General features: G+C 39.8%; 1 protein-coding gene across 2 annotated transcripts in view; it reads left to right on the forward strand.

Moving 5' to 3' along the window:
- Positions 1-22,499, forward strand: part of LOC147703580 (transmembrane protease serine 9-like) — a 1,394,371-nt gene that overhangs the window by 928,488 nt on the left and 443,384 nt on the right. For both annotated transcript variants that reach the window (XM_086931925.1, XM_086931926.1), the window contains exon 16: positions 15,075-15,237. In XM_086931925.1, the coding sequence (XP_086788051.1) occupies positions 15,075-15,237 (163 nt within the window). The remainder of the gene's footprint in view (positions 1-15,074; positions 15,238-22,499) is intronic.

Raw genomic sequence — 22,499 nt, forward strand, 5'->3', positions numbered from 1 at the left:
AGATCCACCAACACAATAAAATATTTCATGTTGTTGGGCAAAACATTAAATGCGCCCAAAAAAATCAGCAACCATTTGCCACACTTTACCCAGACATTTGTCTGGAATAAGTGGGGTTGTTGAAGTAACCAGACTTTTAGCACTGTAACAACACTGTATTCACTCTTTCACAACTATACCCACCTCCCGATCCACACCCAGCCACCAATAATCATGCCTACCAGCAGTTTGGTAGCAGTTTCTACCAAATGACCAAAATGAGCAGATCCCAATATCCTTTGTCCGAAACAATCTGGAGTAATCAATTTGTCTCCTCTCATTAATAAACCACTCTCATTAGAGAACTCATCTGCTACTTTGCAAAATGACTGCAATGAAGAATCCAAAGTCTTTTCTTTCGGCGAACCTGAAGTCACCATTATCACGACCTGATGCAAAACATCCTTTGATGGCCTCACACCAATTCGTTCATATCGTGACACAATACAATTTTCCACAAGAGGGATAATTTGTTCTTCAATCTCCACTTGTACCATTTCCTCACAAACATCTTCAGAAACTGGGATTCTTGAAAAAAAATCTGCTCTTATGTTCATTCTACCTGTTCCTTCTACCTGCGATGTGAAAAATAAAATTCCAGCAGCTTCGTTTCTAATCTGGCTAGTCTTTTAGTGGAGTGGTGTGGCTCACTGGTTAGAGGCGGCAGACCCGAAAGCAGAGAATGGCCCGGGACTAGGGTTCAATTCCGGACGCGGCAGGGTCGTTGACCAGGGTCAGCGGACTCGATAATTCTCGCCTCGGTGCCTATTCTAACCAGGGATCACACTCGGCAACTCTGGGCATTAGCTTGCCTCATCTCTACAATGGCCCCCCACATTCTCTGGGGATGCCTGGCTTCTCCTTGGAGATACCCAGTAGGGACCATCTCACAGGAATAGCCAGGACGGGTTCCCCAGCTGTCTACAGCGCCACGAGGCATCAGGGCAGCAGTGCGCTTTACAAGACACATACATTTACATGTACATTACATTTACATTCAGTTGTTTTCTTGATCGTGTTACCTGAAATAAAATCTACCAATGGTTGGGGGTCAGTTCTTAGGCAAACTTTTCTTCCCAACGAATATGAATTGAACTTTTCTATACCTCTAACACAAGCTAGCATTTCGTTCTCTATTTCGATGTAACTTGTTTCAACATCTTTCATCCTTCTTGAGGCAAACCCAATAGGGAACTCTTTTTCACCCTCAGTCTGTGACAGCAAAGCTCCCAGGACATAAGAACTAGCACGCACAGTCATAAATGTAGCAAATCCTTCAACAAATGCATATAAATAAAACGCCTCAATTACACATCGCTTAATAAGCTCAAAGTTGTTCTGACAGGTGGAAGTTCTTACAAATTCTATTCATTCTAAAGCAATATGTAAGTTCAGGAAGATGTCTAATGAACCTTGAGGAAAACTCATATAAGACCAAAAATGAGTGCAACTGTTCATTGTCAAAGAGGTGAGGTGCTTCCACAATTTCATCTACAATACTAGGTTTGGGTTTGATGCCTTCACCAGACAACACATGCCCTAGATAGTGAATTTCATTCACACCAAAAATACATTTACCCTCGCTAAGGGTGATACCATTGGTCTATCACACTAAATGCATCTTTTGTACAGCTTTATCATGTATTTCTTGTGTCACAGTATGTATCAAAATATCATACTGAAACATGACAATATTTTTTATGCCTGGAAAAAGTCTAGACATAATCTTATGGAACACAGAAGCTGCTGAAGCCTGTCCAAATGCAATACACAAAACTGAAATGTACCATCATGTGTAACAAAAGCAGTTAGACGATGTGCTTGTTCATCTAGCAACACCTGGTGGCAAGCTGCATGAAGATCTAGTTTAGTAAACAACTTCACCTGACTAACCTGTGAAATGAGATCTTCAATTCTCAGTAGAGGACAATTCGCAACCCAGATATCCTTGTGGAGAGATCTAAGATCTACACATAAATGCAGATTCGATGACCCTTATGTACTAATACATCACTATCAACTATTCTTGGACACAACAGGAGTGCCTCCCAATGTTCATCTATTGGGTATTTCTGAACCTGTACCATTAGCAGATATTTTCTTCCATTTTCTCACTGTTCTCTCACTTGAGAAGACAAGGGTATAATAAACCTAATGTGCCACACCTGCAGAGTAGGTGGAGATGCTTCACATTAAGACAGACTATCAGGGCGAAGATGACAGGCACCTCTGTGAACCCATCACTACCAGGAGCCTTGGGACCTCCTGCACCACAGGGAATATGTAGACCTATATTAGGTTCCAGACGAGAGTATGGTCTTTTTAGCTCTATACTTTCTTTGCAGTAGTGTATAACTAACAGTGGACCCTAGTGAGGGCTGGATGTAAACCAACGTTTACTTCAAATTACTTAAATACAGAAGACACAAAAAAAGGAATACATTTTTGAAGCAGCAATTCACTTATGTGAGTAGAGTATTTATGTCCTGTCAGTAGAGGAAGACATATTTTTGGTATTAACACTGAGTATATTTAGTCTGGGGGTTTACACAACATCAAAAAGAAATACCTGCTGTTGGGTGAGAATGTTGGAAGAACTAAACATTTGCCAGATAGGTAATTAGGCCTAGGAGTATAGAGTTCAAGAGACTCCTGTTATGGTCCATTCAGTTCAGATGGGCTGAGGAATGAATTGACCGAACAGTGTCATTTTCACCTCCCATCCTAACACCTGAATTAGGAGTTCTGAGAAACGTTTCTGTCCAGAGTCTAGAAAGGTCGACTGAAAGTAGCTCACATAACTTTTCTTGACAAAATTTCTGGATTTCAGAGCTTGACTAGGATTTTATTCTTTTCAGCAGCCAGAGATGAAAAGGTTTTACACTCAAAGGTGGAGCCAACAAGAATCTTTCCGGGTGAGGGTGGTGTTAATTGCCTTCATCTTGTGATGAGATGGACGTCTACTAGTGATGTTTCAGGGTGTTGGATGTGCCTGAGAGTAGGGAATTTTCCCCAGTCAATGTAAGAAACTATGAAGGCCTGTGCCTTGTCTGGAAGTTAGAAGCAGGTAAATAGATTTTGATCCAGATATTCCGGTATGTTGGGACCTTTAATGGGCAAGTTGAGTTCTTGGTGCATTAAGTTAGTGAGTGTGATAAGCAAAGAAGTTTCCAGTGTAAGTCATTCCAACTTATTAGATCTGACGGCATTATTGACGAGGATACAATCTGTCAGACTGAATTTAAAGTCCGCATCTGAATTTCAAGATTGAATGAGAGCAGGAAGGATTTCAGATGCTTGTTATTGCTTGTTGACAACATCGAGAGTCAGAGTTGTGTATTATTAGATTGACAGTGTTTCAATGTCGGTATGCAGACAGAATACCAAGTTGCAAATGTCGACTTACACAAATATCGAGCTGTAAATATCGTGACACAGAAAAATGGACAGCAAGAATATCATGGTCAAGAATATCGAATGTCAGGTAAGGAATATTGTTTTCAAAAGTATAGAAGTCATTAATATTGTTTGCAAAAATATATGGGCTGATTACGATCGCTGGTGGATCGCCACTGCCGACATGGCGATGACGATCCGCCCGCCATCGTAACATGAATTACCCACCCCCAAATTAAGATGGCGGTGGGTATCCCGGTGGACAGAAAGTCCGTCCGCCGCTTTTCCGCTGGTCGGCAATCATACCGATTGCCAGACGATCCGGAGCCGGGGCACATACATGGTGGCATCCATATTATGATGTTGGACTTTCAAGGCCTTTCAATGGCAGCGATGCTGCCATGAAAAGGCTGGCAGGGATTCGCTTTGGGGGCCCGTTGCGGCACTTGGGGGGAATCTATGGTACCCCCCTACATTGCCATGCACAAGGTGGTGCCTGCCACGTTGTGCATGGCAATGCACAACATGACATTTTACCATTGCGGCGGTTGATGCATCCAGCAGCACCCGCCACAAGGTTAAAATGCCAGATGCGACTGCCACGGTGGCGGTCGCATCATATTTAGGCTGTCGGGACTGCCACATGGCAGGCAGGTGGTCCCATTACCACTAGGGTGGTGAGCGAACTAAAGTCCACCCCCATCCTAATCACTCCATAGTTGTTTAAAATATCGATTTTTTAATTAGTGTTATGTATTGTAGTTTATATTTCAAATGTATGTGATGTATGTTTTTTGTATAAGTGTTGTTTATGTTTTTTAATATATGTGTCAAAATATTTGTATTTATCAATTGTATTTTAATTAACTTTTGTGGGTTTTTTTCAGTTCCGTAGGGGATTGTATGTTTATGGGGGAATAGCGTGGGAAGTTATTTAATTATAATACATTAATGATTATTTTTTATTAATTAATATTTATATAATTGAGATGTTATAGAGTTCAGTGTGGAAAGTAGATTATTTGTAATTAATTAATAATTGGTTGTCAATTAATACTAATTTATTAATTAAAAAATAATGATGGAAATTGTGTAATATATTTTAGGTGCTGGTTGTTTGGTTTATAGGGGTTAAGGTTCAATTGAAAGTAATTTTTTCTATAATTCATTAATAATTAGTTGTTAATTAATTAATTGAAACTTCAATATGGAAATTTTGTAATTACTTTTAGGTGTGGGTTGTTGGGTTTATAGGAGTAACGGGTGCAAAGTAATTTATGATTAATTAATTAATAATTAGTTGATCATTAATATTAATTAATTGATATTTAATTAAGGTAATTGTTTATTTTCTTTGTGCGTGGGTTTTACTTTTATAGGGTTAAAAGGAGGGGAGTAAATTAATTTTACTTACTTCATAATTAGTTGTTAAATACTATTAGTTTTGTAATTTAAAATGAGTTTTAATTGTGTAGATACTTTTTTAGCTGTGGGTTGTGGAGATTAAAGGGGTAAAGTGTAGGAAGTTAATTCATTTCATGACTTTTGATTTGTTTTTCACTTAATAATATTTCTTTCATTGTTAGTTAATTGTGTTAATTGTGGAAGTACATTTTTTTTTTAGATGTGGCCTGTGTATTGTGTAGTGAATAGGATAGGAAATATAAAAGTACATTTATGGTATATTGTTTTTGTTTATAAAGAATTTTTAATGAAAATATTTATTTATTTTATTTAATATATTATTTGTAGGTATTTTTCATATGTATTTAACATTATTATATGTTTTTTAAATCTTTTGCTGGTAAATATATATTTACATTTTTAACATAGTTATATATTTTTCATTTATTTTGTTTTCTATTAAAAAAATGTTAATATTTAGTTTTTTTCAATTTGTAACAGACTGGATTGGGAATATTAATTCTTACCTTTTACACTTTCCCTACTGTTGCCCTCACTGGAATGGGAAAAGTAATTTTTACTTACCAGCTATCCTACACTTTCCCTACTATTGTGCTGACTGGAGTGGGAATAGTAATGTGTATTCCTCTGCTATCCAACACTTTCTCTACTGTTGCATTTATTGGATTGGGAATAGTAATTTTACCCCTTCGCTGTCAATCACTTTCCCTACTTTTGCACTCACTGAAGTGGTAATAGCAATTTCTATCCCTCCGCTATCCAAAACTTTCCCTACTGTTGCACTCACTAGAGTGGAAATACAAATTTCCCCCCCTCCGCTATCCAACACTTTTCCTACTCTTGCACTCACTGCAGTGGGAAGAGTAATTTATACCCCTCTGCTATTCAACACTTTCCCTATTGTTGCACTCACTGGAGTGGGAATAGCAATTTGTACCCCTCCGCTATCCAACACTTTCCCTATTGATGCACTGACTGGAGTTGGAATAGTAAATTGTATCCCTCTGCTATCCAACACTTTCCCTACTGTTGCACTGACTGGAGGGGGAATAGTCATTTTCCCCCTCCACTATCCAACAATTTCCCTACTGTTACACTTAATGGAGTGGTTATAATAATTTGTACCCCTCCGCTATCCAACACTTTTCCTACTGTTGCACTCACTGGAGTGGGAATTGTAATTTCTACCCCTTCGCTATCCAACACTTTCTCTACTGTTGAACTCACTGGAGTGGGAATAGTAATTTTTACCCCACTGCTATCCAACACTTTTGCTACTGTTGCACTGACTGGAGTGGGAACTCAAGATAACTCAGGACCTGAAGAAGCCTGTGGGATGGGAGAGCCTCTTGTGATGGAAAAATAGGGATATGGTACTCTTAATTATACTAATTGTCTACTGGGAAGGAAGGTGTTAAACCACTGAAAGCAATGGTATATGAAGCCAAAGCAAACGTATTACTGACTAAATGGACAGTGGTTGCCTGTGCACTGCAGCAAGGTATGAAACACTGATTGTACTTTAGAGTAGTTTGTAATATATGGGCTTGAAGTTGATTTGCTATTGCACTTTCTGTTACAAGAGGTTTACAAATCATTCTACAAGATTTACATTTATGAATCATATCTTGAATGCTCACAGACATGAAAATTAAAGGCTTTCATAGGGCAACTTGCACTGAAATTACAGAACAAAAGGTAGGATAAAAGATACTGAAACTACTTCCACTGCAGAAGTATTAACAGCCCACTAGCAGGTAAGCATGTACAGCTGAAAAACCATGGTCAAAGTAAGTATATCCTCCACAACACCAGGAAATCAAAGCACATTGGGGCTTTTCTTGGGTTGACACTTCAAGGAAGATATTCGAGCGTTAGCAAATGGATTTTTTGACTTTCAACCACATACAGCTCACCATTAAACATATTCTGATCTTTATTTTACATCCTGATGGCAGAATCCACCTGGGCCTGAATCTTTTGTCACCCGAATTTATATTCGGAATGAGGCATGTTACGATACTTGAACCAGAGACCACCAAGGTGCCAAAGAGGAGCAAGCAAGAGCCCCCCAGAATGCCCACCACAACCAGGAATTAACTTTGGGGTGGGTGTACCTATGGGAATGCTGCCCCAAGCTCCCCCATCCAGATAAGAGGTACAGGGCAAAAGGAAAACAAGGGGAGTTTGTGTTGGGTCCAGCAATGCGTCACTAAGCCCCTTGTTGTGCTGTACAAGATATGGGCAGGCTCAATTATGTTTTTTTTGTTTTTTTATAGCACTGCAAACTGAATTGATATATGAGGCTTTACAGTTAACAAGAAAACAGAAGTTGAAATCTCCAAGGGAAAGTACAAATATTTTTACCCAAATTTTGGAAGTTTCTAGATTTAGCGCCCAATTCCGATGTCATTCGGAAGGCCTCCGAATCCGATTTGGCTTTCCTGGATACAATTCATAGCCCTTGTTTCTGACCAAATTGTACACAGGTCTGAAAGTCAAGTACGATGCGAAGATTGCATACGTGTCGACTGAATCGTTTACAAACCTGATCCTGTCTGTACAACTCGTTCATGGATGAATAGTGCCGTGCAATAGAGCCGGATTCCGATCGAGCCGAGATGAAACTGCTGTCTGAATTGTTTTTTGGGGGCTGTAGCAGATCCTCTTCACCCAGGGCCCTCAAATCTGTCACAGTGTGGCAATCACCATGGGGTGCCGGCTGCAGGCTGTAGGCTTTCCCCCGTCCACCCCTTTTTGCTTATGGAGCCTGTGTACGCATCTGTAAACAGACTCCCATGGAGTTCAATGGGAGTCCATGCGAACCGAGTCAGTAAGCATACGGATGCATCGTACTTGCTCGTTGGACTCCCGGAGCACGTTTTGCTTGGAAAGCCCTCCAGATCCAAGTCTTACAATGGGCTTTCCTGGCAAGATCAGAATAGTCCCTTAGTTCCAAATAATGCACACGAGTCAGAAAACCTCAGAGTAGATGGTCTTCAAAGACACTGCAGTTTAAGACAGTCTTGGTTCCAGTTATCAAATATATTCCTCCCCTTGTAGTGGGATGGAGACCTCTGGTTATAACATTAGGATTGTCACAAAAAGATAACATTTGTAGGTTGTTCCTTTTGAAGCAATATGTAGAGCAAAAGCATAAACTACTTAGGGGCTGAATCATAAATGTGTGGATGACCCATCATTGTGCCAGAGGAATGGAGTAAATGACCCTGTCCTCCTGGTGAAGGAACCACTTGCCACATTTATAAATGACTGCCAAGCAGGTGGTCTATTAGATTGGCAGTAATCACTGTCAATGCAATTCCTGCAGCTGCATTGTGCTGTTTGAACAGTTTTCTTTTTTATATTCAAGTAGAAAATCCTAAAACAGGATGATCCATGACCAGCAAGACACGACCAAGTACATTATCCACACAGTTACCTAGAGTAACGCTTTCTGTGATTTTTTTTTAACCTCAAATGCCTCCATGCCTTCCCATCACACCTTTCTCTTTTAGCAACTAAAGAGTTCCCATGTTAGGGATCAAAACACTCTCACAAACTGTTGTTCGCACTTCACAGATGATGGAGCAGTAGGGGGGAAGGCAACTGTGCCTCCACTATATCACTTCCGGAGCAGTAGGGGGTCAAAGTGGAGCTGCATGGTGACATAACAGTGTGCTGCAGCAATGCTACAAATTTCTCTGGGCCTATTGTGGTGCGTGGACTATATGTTAAACTGAGAAATCTGCAGTAAGAGTATTCACCAGAAAGAGTGTCAACATTAATTTGTTCTTCCAGCGCACCACTGATGCTTCTTTCTCCTAGGTTGTACTTTGTTTGTTTGATTTGATCTCAGAAGCATGCATTGCTCACCATTCAAAGATGTTTTGAGATGGCATATATGGTGTTTTTTATTGTGGTTAGATTTGTGTGCTATAATCTTTTACATCAGAGTTGACATCAGTGATGTGTACGATGTTTTCGGGAGCCTAGCTGAGTTGGTCCCCTAGAACATTATCTTTAGGTGTTGTGATATGAGTTGAGGTTCACTGATAGAATATCGATTAGAAAAACGTTGTTAAAAATATCAAAAAAAATATATAGAATACAAAAATATCGACTCCCATACCTACACAGGTAACTACAAAAATATTGATGTAAAAATATCGATGTAAATATATATCTAAAATAAAATATTACATATTAAGTATTAATATTCATTTTAACAAAAGAAATGCAATTTGAAATATATTTTAACAACATATACCAAATAAAAGTAATACAATAATAAACACACAAACATAATATTCTATACATGTATTTACTTTAAAATAATTAATGAACTATTTTCTTTCATTTAGTCTAAAACTTTATATACAAATAAAATATATATATCAATAATTTAAAATATAAAAATAATTCTACAATAATTAAAGACATTAAACTATGAAAGCATATTTAAACTTAAATTTCCCTATACCATTAATCAAACAGTGGGGAAAGTATTATATAAAAAAATAATTAAATGTACTATTCCACCTCCAGTGGAACAGTAGGGAAAGTGTTGGATAGAAATGGGGTAAAAATTACTATTCGCACTCCAGTGTCAGCAACAGTAGGGAAAGTGTTGGTTAGTGGGGGAAGGGAATAAATTACTATTCCCACCCAAAGAATGTAACAGTTGGAAAATTATTGGAAAGCTGCAGATTAAAAATTACTATTACAACTCCAAAGAGTGCAACGGAAGGGAAAGTGTTCAATAGCAGATGGGCAAAAATTACTATTCCCACTCCAAACAGTGCAACAATAGGGAAACTGTTGTATAGCGGAGGGGTAAAATTCCCTATTACCACTCCAGTGAGAGCAACAATAGGGAAAGTGTTGGATAGCAGAGGGGAAAACTATACTATTCCCACTCCAGTGGATGCAACAGTAGGGAAAGTGTTAGATAATCAAGCGGTAAAAATATTATTCCCACTCCAAAGAATTCAACAGTTGGGAAAGTATTGGATAGTGGAAGAGTAAAAACTACTATTACAAGCCCAAAGAGTGCAACTTTAGGTAAAGTGTTAGATAGCAGAGGGGAAAAAATTACTATTTTCAGTCCAAACAGTGACACAGTAGAGAAATTGTTGGATTGCGGAAGGGTAAAATTTACTATTCCAACTCCAGTGAGAGCAACAGTAGGGAAAGTGTTGAATAGTGGAGGGAAACATTACTATTCCCACTCTGAAGAATGCAACAGTAAGGAAAGTATTGGATACTGGAAGAGTAAAAAAATACTATTCCCCCTCCAGCGAGTGCAACAGTAGGGAAAGTGTTGGAGAGTGGCGGGGTAAGAATTACTATTCCAACTCCAGTGAGAGCAACAGTAGAGAAAGTGTTGGATGGCAGAGGGTAAACAAATTAATGTCCCAATTCCAAACAGTGCAGCAGTAGGGAAAATGTTGGATAGTGGAGGGTGTTATAATTTCTATTCCCACTCCACTGAATGCAACTGTAGAGTAACTGTTGGATAGCAGAGGGATAACATTGTTTTATTCCCACTCTAGTAAGTGCAGCAATAGGGAAAGTGGTGGATAGCGGATGGGTAAAAATGACTATTCACACTCCAGTGAGTACAACAGTAGGGAAAGTGTTGGAAAGCGAAGAGACAAAAACTACTATTCAAACTCAAACAGTTAAAATAAAAATAAAACACATTAAAAAAATTAAAACATCTTTAAAAAAATAAACAATATTTAGAAATGAAAAACCAAATGTATGAAATATATAATAGTTAAACATATTATGATATTAATTACATATAAAAACACTACAAATAATATATGTTATCAAATAATAAATATATTTATAAAATACAATTATTTCAAACTAAATTTACAAACAAATAAATGGGGATACTTCTGTGCCACCCGCACTGTACATGCATGTGTAGGGTTCCCACCTGTAATCAACTCGTAAAGCAACGGGTGAACACAATTAAAACGTATTTATAAATTCAAAACTATTATTATTATCAAATAACAATAAAATAATTAATATGTATTTAATACCCACCCTTTACCCCTTAAATGTAAAAACAATAGACAAAAAATTAAGCAATTAGCCAAAATACATTTCAGATAATTAACTGTATTTAACAACTATATATTAATTAATTACATACAAATTTACCCACCCTTCACTCTTATAAACACCAAAACAAACACCTAAATTCAGTTACACAATTACCATAATTAATTACCAATTATTAATTAAAATAATTAGCATCCAATTATTAATTAATCAATTAAAAATTATTTATTTCCCACCCTTTACTCCTATGAACACCACAACAAACACCTAAAATTATTTACACACTTACCATAATTAATTACCAATTAAATAATAAAAAATAATTAAAACCCAATTATTAATTCATCAATTAATAAAATTACTTCCCACCCTTAACACCTATAAACAACACAACTCACACCTAAAATTAATTACATGATTACCATAATTAATGACCAAATAATGAATTAAAAATAATTAACAGCCAATTATTAATTCATAAACTAAAAATAAATTACTTCCACCTTTAACACCTACAAACACCACAACACACACCTAAAATTATTTACACAATTACAATAATTAATTATCAATTAATAAATTGTATTTAATTATCAACCAATTATTAATGAATTACTAATAAATTACTTCACACATTTAACACTATAACATCTCAATTAAACAAATATTAATAAATAAAAAATAATTAATAAATGTAATATAGTTGAATTACTTCACACCCTATTCCCCTATGAACCCACAACCCGCTACGGAACTAAAACGCAAAATTCAAATAGAAAACAAAATAATAACTAGGAAAAATGTAACACACATATTAAAAATACAAACAATTCGTATACAAGAAAAACAAATAGCACATACATATTAAATAAATACTAAAATACATACATAACTATATTTTTGCAAACGATATTTAACACTTCGATATTTTTAACATCGATATTACTTACCTAAAATCGATATTCTTGACCACAAGAATCTGTATGTCGATGTGCTGACCCACGATATTTGCGACTCGATATTTGTAACAGTCGATATTTTTCCATTCTGTCTCTGCTCCATTGGTTCAAATGTTTAATATTGAAACGGTAGAGGAGATGATAAGACCCATCGATCTTGATGGTCTGTGCAAAAGGTAGATGAAGGCATGAAAGATAGTTCAGTCTAGTGTTTTTCTGGCTTTGTGGGAGGTAGGTAGTGGCAAGTCAATGAAAGTTGAATTTCTTCAAGCGAATATTTATCTTGAAGGGAAGCTTCTTGCTTTTCTTTTCCCTCTTAGGAGCCGATTCTGATCTTGCTGGGAGAAGGCTCCTTCCGACTAGGATCCAGAGGGCTCTCAGACGACTCGTGCTCTGGGGCTCCGAGTGCCAGAGTACAATTTGATCAAGCGCTGACAGACATGGGTCTCTCAGAGCTTAATTGAAGTCAAGGGGAGCCTGTTGTACGACACGTACATAGGCACCAATTGACGAAAAAGGTATGTTGCGCACAAGGGTGCCCCCTGTAGTGGGGATGCTTCTGTGCCACCAGCACTGTACATGCATGTGTAGGGTTCCCACCTGTCGCGAACCCCCAAAGTCTGCTTCCCAGAGTGTTTACATGTCGGAGGCTCCGACTCGATCTGGCTGTCTGAATCTTGCATCGTACTGGCTTGGTCGTAAATCGTCTCCATTGCACGACACGGTTTGCTTATGGAAGTGACGTATAGAGCGGTTCGGACCTGGAAACGATTTGGTCGGCGATTTCACGTTTCTTGCATCGTATTTGCTCTCTCATACAGCTGTACGAGTCAGTCCGAAAACACGCATTCGGCTCATCCTTTTTCCAGCCGGATCGCCTCCAGAGCAGTTCTGAGCAAGATCGGAATCGGCCCCTTAATGTTGAAGTCACCATGGATACAACATCCATGGTGACTTCAACATTAAGGGGCCGATTCTGCTGTGGAGAAGATTTGTCTCTCCATGAAGTATTAAGTGAAGTGAATTGGGTAATCAACTTTGTTTTTTAGGGAATAGTACATTAATTTTAAGTATGTTCTTTTGGCAAGGTTCTGATGCTGATTTTGAGGCATTTGAAGAAAGATTCAAGTTTGCAGACTTTATGTTTTATGTCATATAATATTTCTGTGGTATATTGCAATGTTACCTCCAATTTGTTGTTTTCTATCAAAGTTGATGACAGAAAGCCTCCTGGAACTTACTGGTTTATGATGCACTGTGAGAAGTAAATTAAACCAGATTGAGTTATTAATAAAATATCTAGGTTGTGGATAAGGAGCAGATCAGCAATGTCAGTATAGTTTGCAAAAACAGATCCGGTGCTGTGGATGAAACATTTGATTTAGAATTGTGGCACGTTATACTGGATACATAGTGGGTGATTTCGAATCTTCTAGGTGGTCCCCCATTCATCTGTGGCAACACTAATTTCTTACACCCTGGGAATTTAGAGGTCTTCACTACAGGTGGTTGGGACCATTGTGTAACATTTGACAAATATTTACTGCTGGTCACCCTCCATTTCATAGTGGTTGGTCTTTATTTTTTTTGTAGCACCGAAAAAACAGACAAAGGCTACATTTATGAAATGAAATCATTTTTTCACTCATTCAATATTGTGCATAATATGACACTGGGGTGTGGGGGCTTACAGTAAGGCCTTCCCCTTAGCTACCACATCGAACAGTATCAATCGACCTAAACCCATACACATACCAGATACTAGTTTCAACATCAAACCCATTTTCACACATAGAATATCACTTCACTTTTTTGATGGTGAGTTTTAAGGTTGACTGAAAACAATGAAATGGAGAGCTAATATTATGGTCTCATTATAAGTCCCCATCAACAAAGTGTTGTATGAATGAAAATATATAACTGGTTAATTTCATGTTTTTTGAGGTTTTGTGCTGTAGCTTGTATCATACAGTCAATCTTAACTCACCTTTAACTTTTTTCAGGTAATTTCACTGCAGTTTCGATGTCTATATACATTGTGATGTTTGCCCCCATTATTCTTTACAATACTGACTGTTTGCTATGAGAGTAGGGTGCTGCAGCAGGTGTCCCAGCCCTTCCTGACTCCTTTTTTAGACTTTGAAAGAGGGCTCGACAGGTGAACCTCCCTGATTCCTGTGATGCTTTTACGTCATCCACTGTTGTCAATGACAGAGAGAATACATTGTTTCTACCTCCTTTCCCAGGCTCAGGGGTTTTGCATAAGCCAGCCCTGCCATGACCTTAGCCTTTAGCAATGGCAGAGGTGTCATTTTTGTCTCCGGCTATTCCCAGAAGTATGAGAGGTATTTAGCACCCTTTCCTGGGAAGTGGCCTACTTTGCCCTGGAACTTGTAGAATAGCAGATGATATGTATCCGATGTTGTTGCCCAAGGACTTAGTAGGTATTTCTTGCCACCTTTCTTGACCAGAGGTGGGTGTGTTTATTTGTCCCCCTGTCATGCCCGAAGGCAGAGATCTGGGTTGCTACCACCTCCTATAAGTGGGGTCCTTTAGTTGCCGCAACCTTGGTCAGGGGTGAGGAGGTGTTTGTATGCACTTTAAATTTTGCCAAGGATAGTATGGACTTTGGAATAACCAGTGGCAGGGGCGATCTCTGCTCTCATCCTCCCAACCCCACTCTAAGCAATAGAGGGAGCTATTTGTTTCTCCACATTGCTGAATAGTAGAGAGTTGTTTGTTGCCCCCACCTTTATTAAGAGCATTCTAGTTATGGAAGGCCCCTGCCTTGCCCTTGGATTGGGCAGATCTTTGTAACACTGCTTTGGGCAAGGATTGTGACATTTACTTCACACTGCCTTTTAGAAAGGAGGGTTGTTTGTCTGCTCCCTTTTCCACGTCCAGGATCAGGTAAGAGTTTTGATAGTCTGTTTCAACCAGACTATATTGTACATTATTGTATAACTGCAGCATGTATTTGTTCGCACGAAAGGAGCCCACTAGGACATCTAATAGTGTGTGTCCGTATTTCTGTGTGGAGTTAGACCATTTTTCCCCATAAATAGTTTTGACCTCCTTTTGTCACATGTTGTACCAGTGCTTTACAGCAGGGTACAATTTGCATCGATGCCCTACTCAAATGCATGCACACATTGTTACGTTCTTTTTTTCTAGTGTGTGGACATCCTACAATTTCAAATCGAATTGTCGGAGGAGAAGATGCCCTGGAAGGGTCATGGCCCTGGCAGATCAGCTTAGAGAAAAATGGTTTTCATATCTGTGGAGGGTCTCTCATAACCAACCAGTGGGTGGTCTCTGCGGCTCACTGCTTTTCTAGGTAAGTCTTATCACTCTGTTAATGTAATCATTCGCAAGGTAATTGTACCATGTTCATTAGGAGTCACTGGTGCAGAATTCCCATATGTAATTCCAATCCATCTGATCATGAATGGCCCAGTGTTTTTAGACACCTTTCTTTCGGACGTGAGAACACGAGACCTGATTTTACTGGCCAGCAAAAACTGCTGGCAAAATCGTTTTGGTTTTCGGCTGCACAGCAGCCAGGCCTCATTTCCCTGCCCCACCTGCCCTCCTTTTCAGGGAAGGAGATTACACCACACGCTGGCTTCCTCCACCACTGCCTCACAGAGAAGACCCCGCTCCCATTTACCAACTGCTCAGAGCAGGTGTTAAATGTGAGTGTAAACTCCATGGAATTGGGAATGAAGTGCAGTTTTAGGCCAAGTTAAACTGGGTCTGCATAGGTATTGCTCATTCCATGGAGGTACACTCATAATTGCACAATACTTGTGGGGTCTTATCACACAGTACTGGTAATTATAGGTGTGAGGTTTGCAGTACGTCAATTTCATGCAACTTGTGATGAAGTCTTCATATATTGTTATCAGAAGTTAAACTCAGGTTTCTTCCTCATCAGGTTCTAAGTGAAATTCATGAATTAAAACATCATAGGTGTTGATAAAGCTTTGCATTGTAAAGACTTCAATTTCCCAGACCTGGCCCAAGGAACATTGGACATAATGCTCAGTTTCACAGCTTCTCTGGCAAAGACCTCATAACTCTTGCAATGAAAAACATAAATTAGTCATTGTTATTTTAAAACATTATATTTTGGTCTGTGGCACAGAGGGAATCCTTACAATTTTATAATGAGGCTACTGATGATCACAGTTGTTGGCTCTTGCCTGCAGACAGAGCATGCACTGTTTGCTGGGAGGGGTATTGCGTACAATAAAGGATTTGGACTGCCCGTTGCCTACAATTCGTTGGCATCATTGCCGGTCTTCTTTGCTGCCTCCTAATTGGCCAGCACGTGACGTGATGGGCTTCACTTACTGTTTCCACTGTGGACCATGGAAGAAAGACAGATTGAGTCGCCTTGAGTAGGTTCTGCATGCTGCTGGCGCTCTGATTGAGGTAGTAATTCTTCCTCTCTCGCCCCCGTTGTCCATGGTGCCCTGCCACCCACCCCTTCTCCCTGTTTTCTAATTCAGTTTACAGAATTCAGCTACCACTCTTAAAATGCCCTCGTAAACTCGCCCGTCTTATCTAGTCACACACTTGCTGCAATGCACATGCTCTAGCTTAACCTGAAATCAGTATGGTGCTTCATTAATCAGCCATCACTGCTGTTTCCTTAACACCCTCAGGGTGCACCTTGTACGTCTAGCACATTGCATTTCACTGCTATTAATTAATATGTATGCAAACACCCTACGTGCACTGTCTAACATCTGTAAACAAACACAAACTCCTTCCAGTTAATTTCTGGTAATGCACGCATATTTTGGAATTTTTTTCAGCAGAACAACATCTTACTCCAAAGTTTTAAAAAATGCATTGTAAAAACATTTAATGGATTTGCCTTCCTAGAGCATTGTGACACACTTAATACAGTGATCTGAGTAGCTATGGCAAAAGGTGACAGCAGAAGTACAATTTAGATGGGAGAGAGAGAGAGCGAGAGTGACAGAGATTAGTGTGCATATCTCACAATATTGCACAATTCTACAACACTTCACACCACACAATGCCATTCCAGTCCACGCAATAGCACACAATTCCACTCCCCTCCCTTACACATCACTCCAGAAAATGCCACACAATTCCACTCAACTTCACACCACATGATTCCACCCCACTACACGCCACACAGTGGCACTCCTCTGCCCTCCAGTCCATACCACACAATTTAACCCCACTCCACACAATACCACTCCACTGGATTCCCCACAATGACACACAATACCACTCCACTCCATACAATTCCCCTTCACTGCACACTATGCCACACAATGTCACTCAACGTCACACAATGTCACACCACTCCACATCACACAATGCACACTATTTCACTCCATGCCACACAATGCCATTCCAGTCCACACCAAATAATGCTACTCCACACAATTTCACTCAATTCCATTCCACTCAAGTCCATGCTTAGCTGCTCCAACCATTCCAATCAGTTCTGCTCAACTCCACTCTGCTCAACTACATGTCACACAATGCCACTACACTGCACACAACGCCACTCCACTCCACACAGCGTTACTTCACTTTATGCCATACAATGCCACTCCGCTGCAAACAATCCTACCACACTCTATTCCACACCACACAATGTCACTACACTCCACACAATGCCACCCCATTCCACACAACACAATGCCACTCCACCCAACACAATGCTGCAACACTCTATTCTACACCACACAATGTCACTCTCCTCCACACAATGCAACTCCACTACACACCACACAATGCCACTCCATGCCACACAATGCACTCCACAGGACTCCATGACACACAATTCCTCCACACAGTGCCACTTCACTCCACCCCACACCACAAAATGCCATTTCATTCCATGCAATCCCATTCCACACCACTCAATTGCATTCCACTCCACACATTTCAACTCTACTCTGCACAGCTTAGCTCTTCTTCTCTTCACGCCAGACAATGCTACTCCACTGCATGCCATTCAATGCTACTCCTCTCCACTCAGTGCCAACTCTTCTCCACACAGTGCTATTACCCTCTACTTCACACAATGCCACTTGACTCCTCTCCACATAATTTAACTCAACACCACATAATGTCACTCCACTCCATGCCTTATAATACCACTGTAGTCTACTCAGTGCCACTCCACTCCACCCCACACTATGCCACTCCACTGCATGCAGCACAATGCCGCTCTATTCCACACAATGCCACTCCACTCCACACCACTCCACTTCACTCCACCAAAGCCAATTGATCTCAGATTTATGTGACCTACAGGCCTTGCCAAGGCTTCTTGTTAGGTGGCTGGGCCACAAAAGTATCTTCAGCACCAGGAACCCTTTAGTGATAACAAGATAAATAAATAGTGTTCAATGAAAATGGTTATGTTGCATCAAACAATGAAAATAAAATAGTGAAAAAGAATGGTACTGTTTGTAAGCCCCAACAAGTCAAAAGTCAGCAGGTAAGAAGCAGGAAAGACATCGTAAGGTGAAGTGGGAGGGGATAGCAGGGAGGTAAAACATAAACATGATTCATATGCCAAACAAGCATTGGCAAATTCAATAGGCTGGCTCCTGCAAGTCTGCAATAATTTTATTGCAAACATATTTATTAGTTATTTAAAGTGGAAATGTAAAATAACTGCTACTGAAATATAATAAAAAACTGAAATTAAAACAACACAACAAGCAGTAGCTCTGCAGTGGCAGGGACTAAAGTGATTACCTCTTTCGATGGATGTGCACTAAGAAAATGCTGTCACTCAAATTAAAGAGAGCCAAAGGCTGAAGTGGTCTGACTCACTGCTCCATTCTGTGGTATTGGGAAACTAAAAGTGAATGACACTTGAACAAAGCAATTGATGAAGAGGGCTGACCCAACATGCCTCTTTGTATTTATGTGTGTGTGTATTTTTAAATTTCAAAGTACTTTATTGGATTTTAAACAAAAATACAAAAACCAAAGTTGCCATGATACAGCACTGCAGAACACATGTTGGAAAAGGCAGGTAAAGTGAATGAATCTCTTGTACAAACATGCTTAATGCAGTATAAGGGAAAGAAGGCAAGAACAAAGCATAACAAAAAGCATTAGGTAAAACAAACCTTAAGAATCATATAGAACATAAGAAAAAAAGCAAGTCAAGATATTATAATTTTAGGTATGACAACCCAGGAACTGAAAGTGGCAGCATACTCATTTTCAACAGTCTGCCAACGGAGAAGGGAGAGTTTCGTGGAACGTAATAACTATACGACCATTTCATGGTGTGTAGAGGGATTCATGGTGGTTTGGTATTGGTGAAATAGTGATCTAGGGCCAGATGTAGGAGCCTTAATACCGGTCGGAAACGGCCGATTTCGGCCGTTTCCGACCGGTATTTGGCTTTTGAGATGTAGGGGGCATCTGATTTACAGAATCGGTAAATTTACCGATTCGGTAAATATACAGAATCGGTAAAATACCGAATCGGTAAATTTACCGATTCTGTAAATCAATATGTAGGTGGCACTTCACAGAGTGCCACAGGCCCTTTAGGAGTCGGTATTTACCACCCAATCCTATTGGGTGGTAAAATACCGAATTCAGGTGTGCAGGCACATCTGTGCATGCACACCTGTGCCATGTGACACACAGACATGCCCTTAGGGCATGTATGTGTGCCACTTGTCACACAAGACTGTACTTGGGGTGCTAGAGGGTGTCAAAGCGACACCCCCTGCACCCTTGCAGGATTCGGTATTTACCGATTCGGTAAATACCGAATCGGTATTTCGCATTGATTCCTATGGGTTTCAAGGCCCATAGGAATCAATGGGCAATACCGATTCGGTATTTACCAAATCGGTAAATACCGAATCTTACAGATTCGGTAATTGTGTCTTAAAATTACCTACATCTGCCTCCTTCTAATTTACCGATTCATAAATACCGAATCGGTAAAATTCGGTATTTATGAATCGGTAAATTAGATTTACCTACATCTAGGCCCTAGTGTCTTACACACAGTTCTGGACTGTGACCTTCAAGTGGTGTTTTTTACACTTATATTATCGCCCCCTCCTTACGTGAGAGATCCAGTTCAACCAGGACCTGAAGAGGTGGCAATGGTGTTTTTTCCAGTTAGGGAGAAGGGGTTTAAAGGCCGCAGACATTAATATATCTACCAGGAGGCCATCATTATGGGCCCGATGTAGGTAAATCCCATTTACCAATTTTGAAATACCGAATTTTACTGATTCGGTATTTCAAAATCGGTAAATGGGATGTAGGTCCCAACATCTGGATCCGTTACCGAATCCTTACAAATTCGGTATTTGCTATTGAATCCTATGGGCCTTGAAGCCCATAGGATTCAATTCAAATACCGAATCGGGATTTACCGATACCGAATTTATCAAGGGTGCAGGGGGTGTCACTTTGACACCCTCTAGCACCCCCAAAACGGGCATGTGTGCAATGTAGCACACAGACATGCCCTAAGGGCACGTCTGTCTGTCACATGGCACATGTGTATATGCACAGATGTGCATGTACACAGGAATCGGTATTTTACCATGGATTTGTATTCCATGGTAAAATACCGATTCTGTAAGCCATGTGCCAATGGTAAATTGGCGACCCACATTGCATTTTTGGTAATTTTACCGAATCGGTAAATATTACCGAATCAGTAATAATTTTACCGATTCGGTACATATTACCGAATCGGTAAATTTACCGATTCGGTAATAATAAGGATTCGGTAAAATGACCGAATATGTGCACCTACATCTCCCTAGCCCTTTACCGATCGGAAACGGCAGAAAATCTGTATTTTCGGCCGATTCTGATCGGTAAAGGGCTACCTACATCTGGCCCTAAGTGTCTTGAGTTGTGGGTCAAGGAAGCAATTAATGAATGAGAGAAAGTTCCTCTCAAGGTTGATCCCATAGAGGGAACGTATAACATCAAATATACAGTTCCAGAAGTGAGAACTAGAGCTACAGTTAAAAAGCATGTGAGGGAGATCACCTTTAGCTTTATTCCAGTTCCAAAACAGTCCAGAATGTCCTATGTAGGAGCCAATATTTTGTTTGGGATAAATAGGGAGTGGTTTGGTAAGAGATTACAGATTTCCAAATCAAGCTAAACTCATCTGAAGCATCTGATCCATGAGTATCCTGTTTCTTTAATACTTTTGAGGTTAGGCGTGCAGTTTTAGGTTTTAATAGATGATAACATTTGGAAGATTGGTGGCCGGTGTCCTCAAATTCTAAGAATTGCAAAAGAAATAACCATAATAAATCATATTCCAATAGTAGATGTAAGCATATGTGTGAAAATGGTGTACTTTTTTCAGGCAGATTTTGTTTATGGGTCTTAGAATAGCAAACAAAGGCACATGCCAGAAATATATGTTGATAGCATATGATTGTAAGCGTGAGTTCCGAAGGCCAAGGGTGAATTACACATGACTGTGAGCTCTGTGATTTGTCAGTCTTAAATGTCTGCAAAGCATTAAAAATGTAAGGCTGGTGCTATGTTAAGAGCACTGCAGGCTGCTGCCTTATGGTATGCACACACATGACCAAAGGTTGGTACCCGGTTTTAGTATATGGCCTCAAAATAGGCTTTGTTGCCAGAAAAATAAGCATTGCCAAAGCCAATAGGACGGTGTTGGATGCTAACTTTTAGGCATTGTCAGGGCTGGACTGAGGAGCCAAAAGCAGCCCTAGTAAAAATAATCAAATCAGGCACTCTCCCATCTCCACCTCACTCTCTGTCTTACCATCAAGCTGTCCTCTCTCTCCTTCTCCTCCTTCTCCTCTCTCCCTCCCTAATTTCTTAATCTCCACCTCCATCCCTGCGAAATGCACAACAAGGGTAAAGTGTGACTAAAAACAAAATGTCTGCCTTTTCTAAAGCCAATCAGTACCTAATCAGCTAATGACATGATGACTATCTACCATGGGACTACCGTGAACTACCCCCACATTTCGCAACAATGCCGCAATAATAAATATAACAATTTTCAGTGCATAAAAACGTATAAAATAATTACTCATTTTACCTTCACTACAAACATAAACATGGGCGCACTAAAATATGTAATCCTGCAAAATATAAAAAAAATACGACTCCCGCTTTTCGCGCATCACAAATTTTAAAGTGTATATTAAATATATGGGACTCAAGTACGTTTTAGAACACCTCTTTTTCTTTACACCCCCTTCAGCCTACCCGCAAAACTCTTACTCCATCCACACCTAAATCAGTGGAAATGTGAAGCCATTCCTCAAACAGTATATTTACAACAAGGGGTGGTGAGGGACAGAGTCTCTGAATTAAGCAGAATACTCTCACCCAGTCAAGAGATCAGGGCTAGATCCAACACCGTTTTTTAGCTCACTGCACCATCCCAGTTTCAGAACCTGGCTGTATGCAAATTATTCTGTTCCTGTCCCAGTGCATGATGGGAACAGGGCAAACCAAACTACAAAAGCCAATTCTTACACTGGGAAGGAAACAAGCTACCGGGGACCGGTTTCTGGCATTTCAGCCGTCTTCGGCCCGGCTTGCTTG

The sequence above is a fragment of the Lissotriton vulgaris genome, chromosome 7 (assembly GCF_964263255.1).
Source record: "Lissotriton vulgaris chromosome 7, aLisVul1.2, whole genome shotgun sequence".
Lineage (NCBI taxonomy): Eukaryota > Metazoa > Chordata > Amphibia > Caudata > Salamandridae > Lissotriton > Lissotriton vulgaris.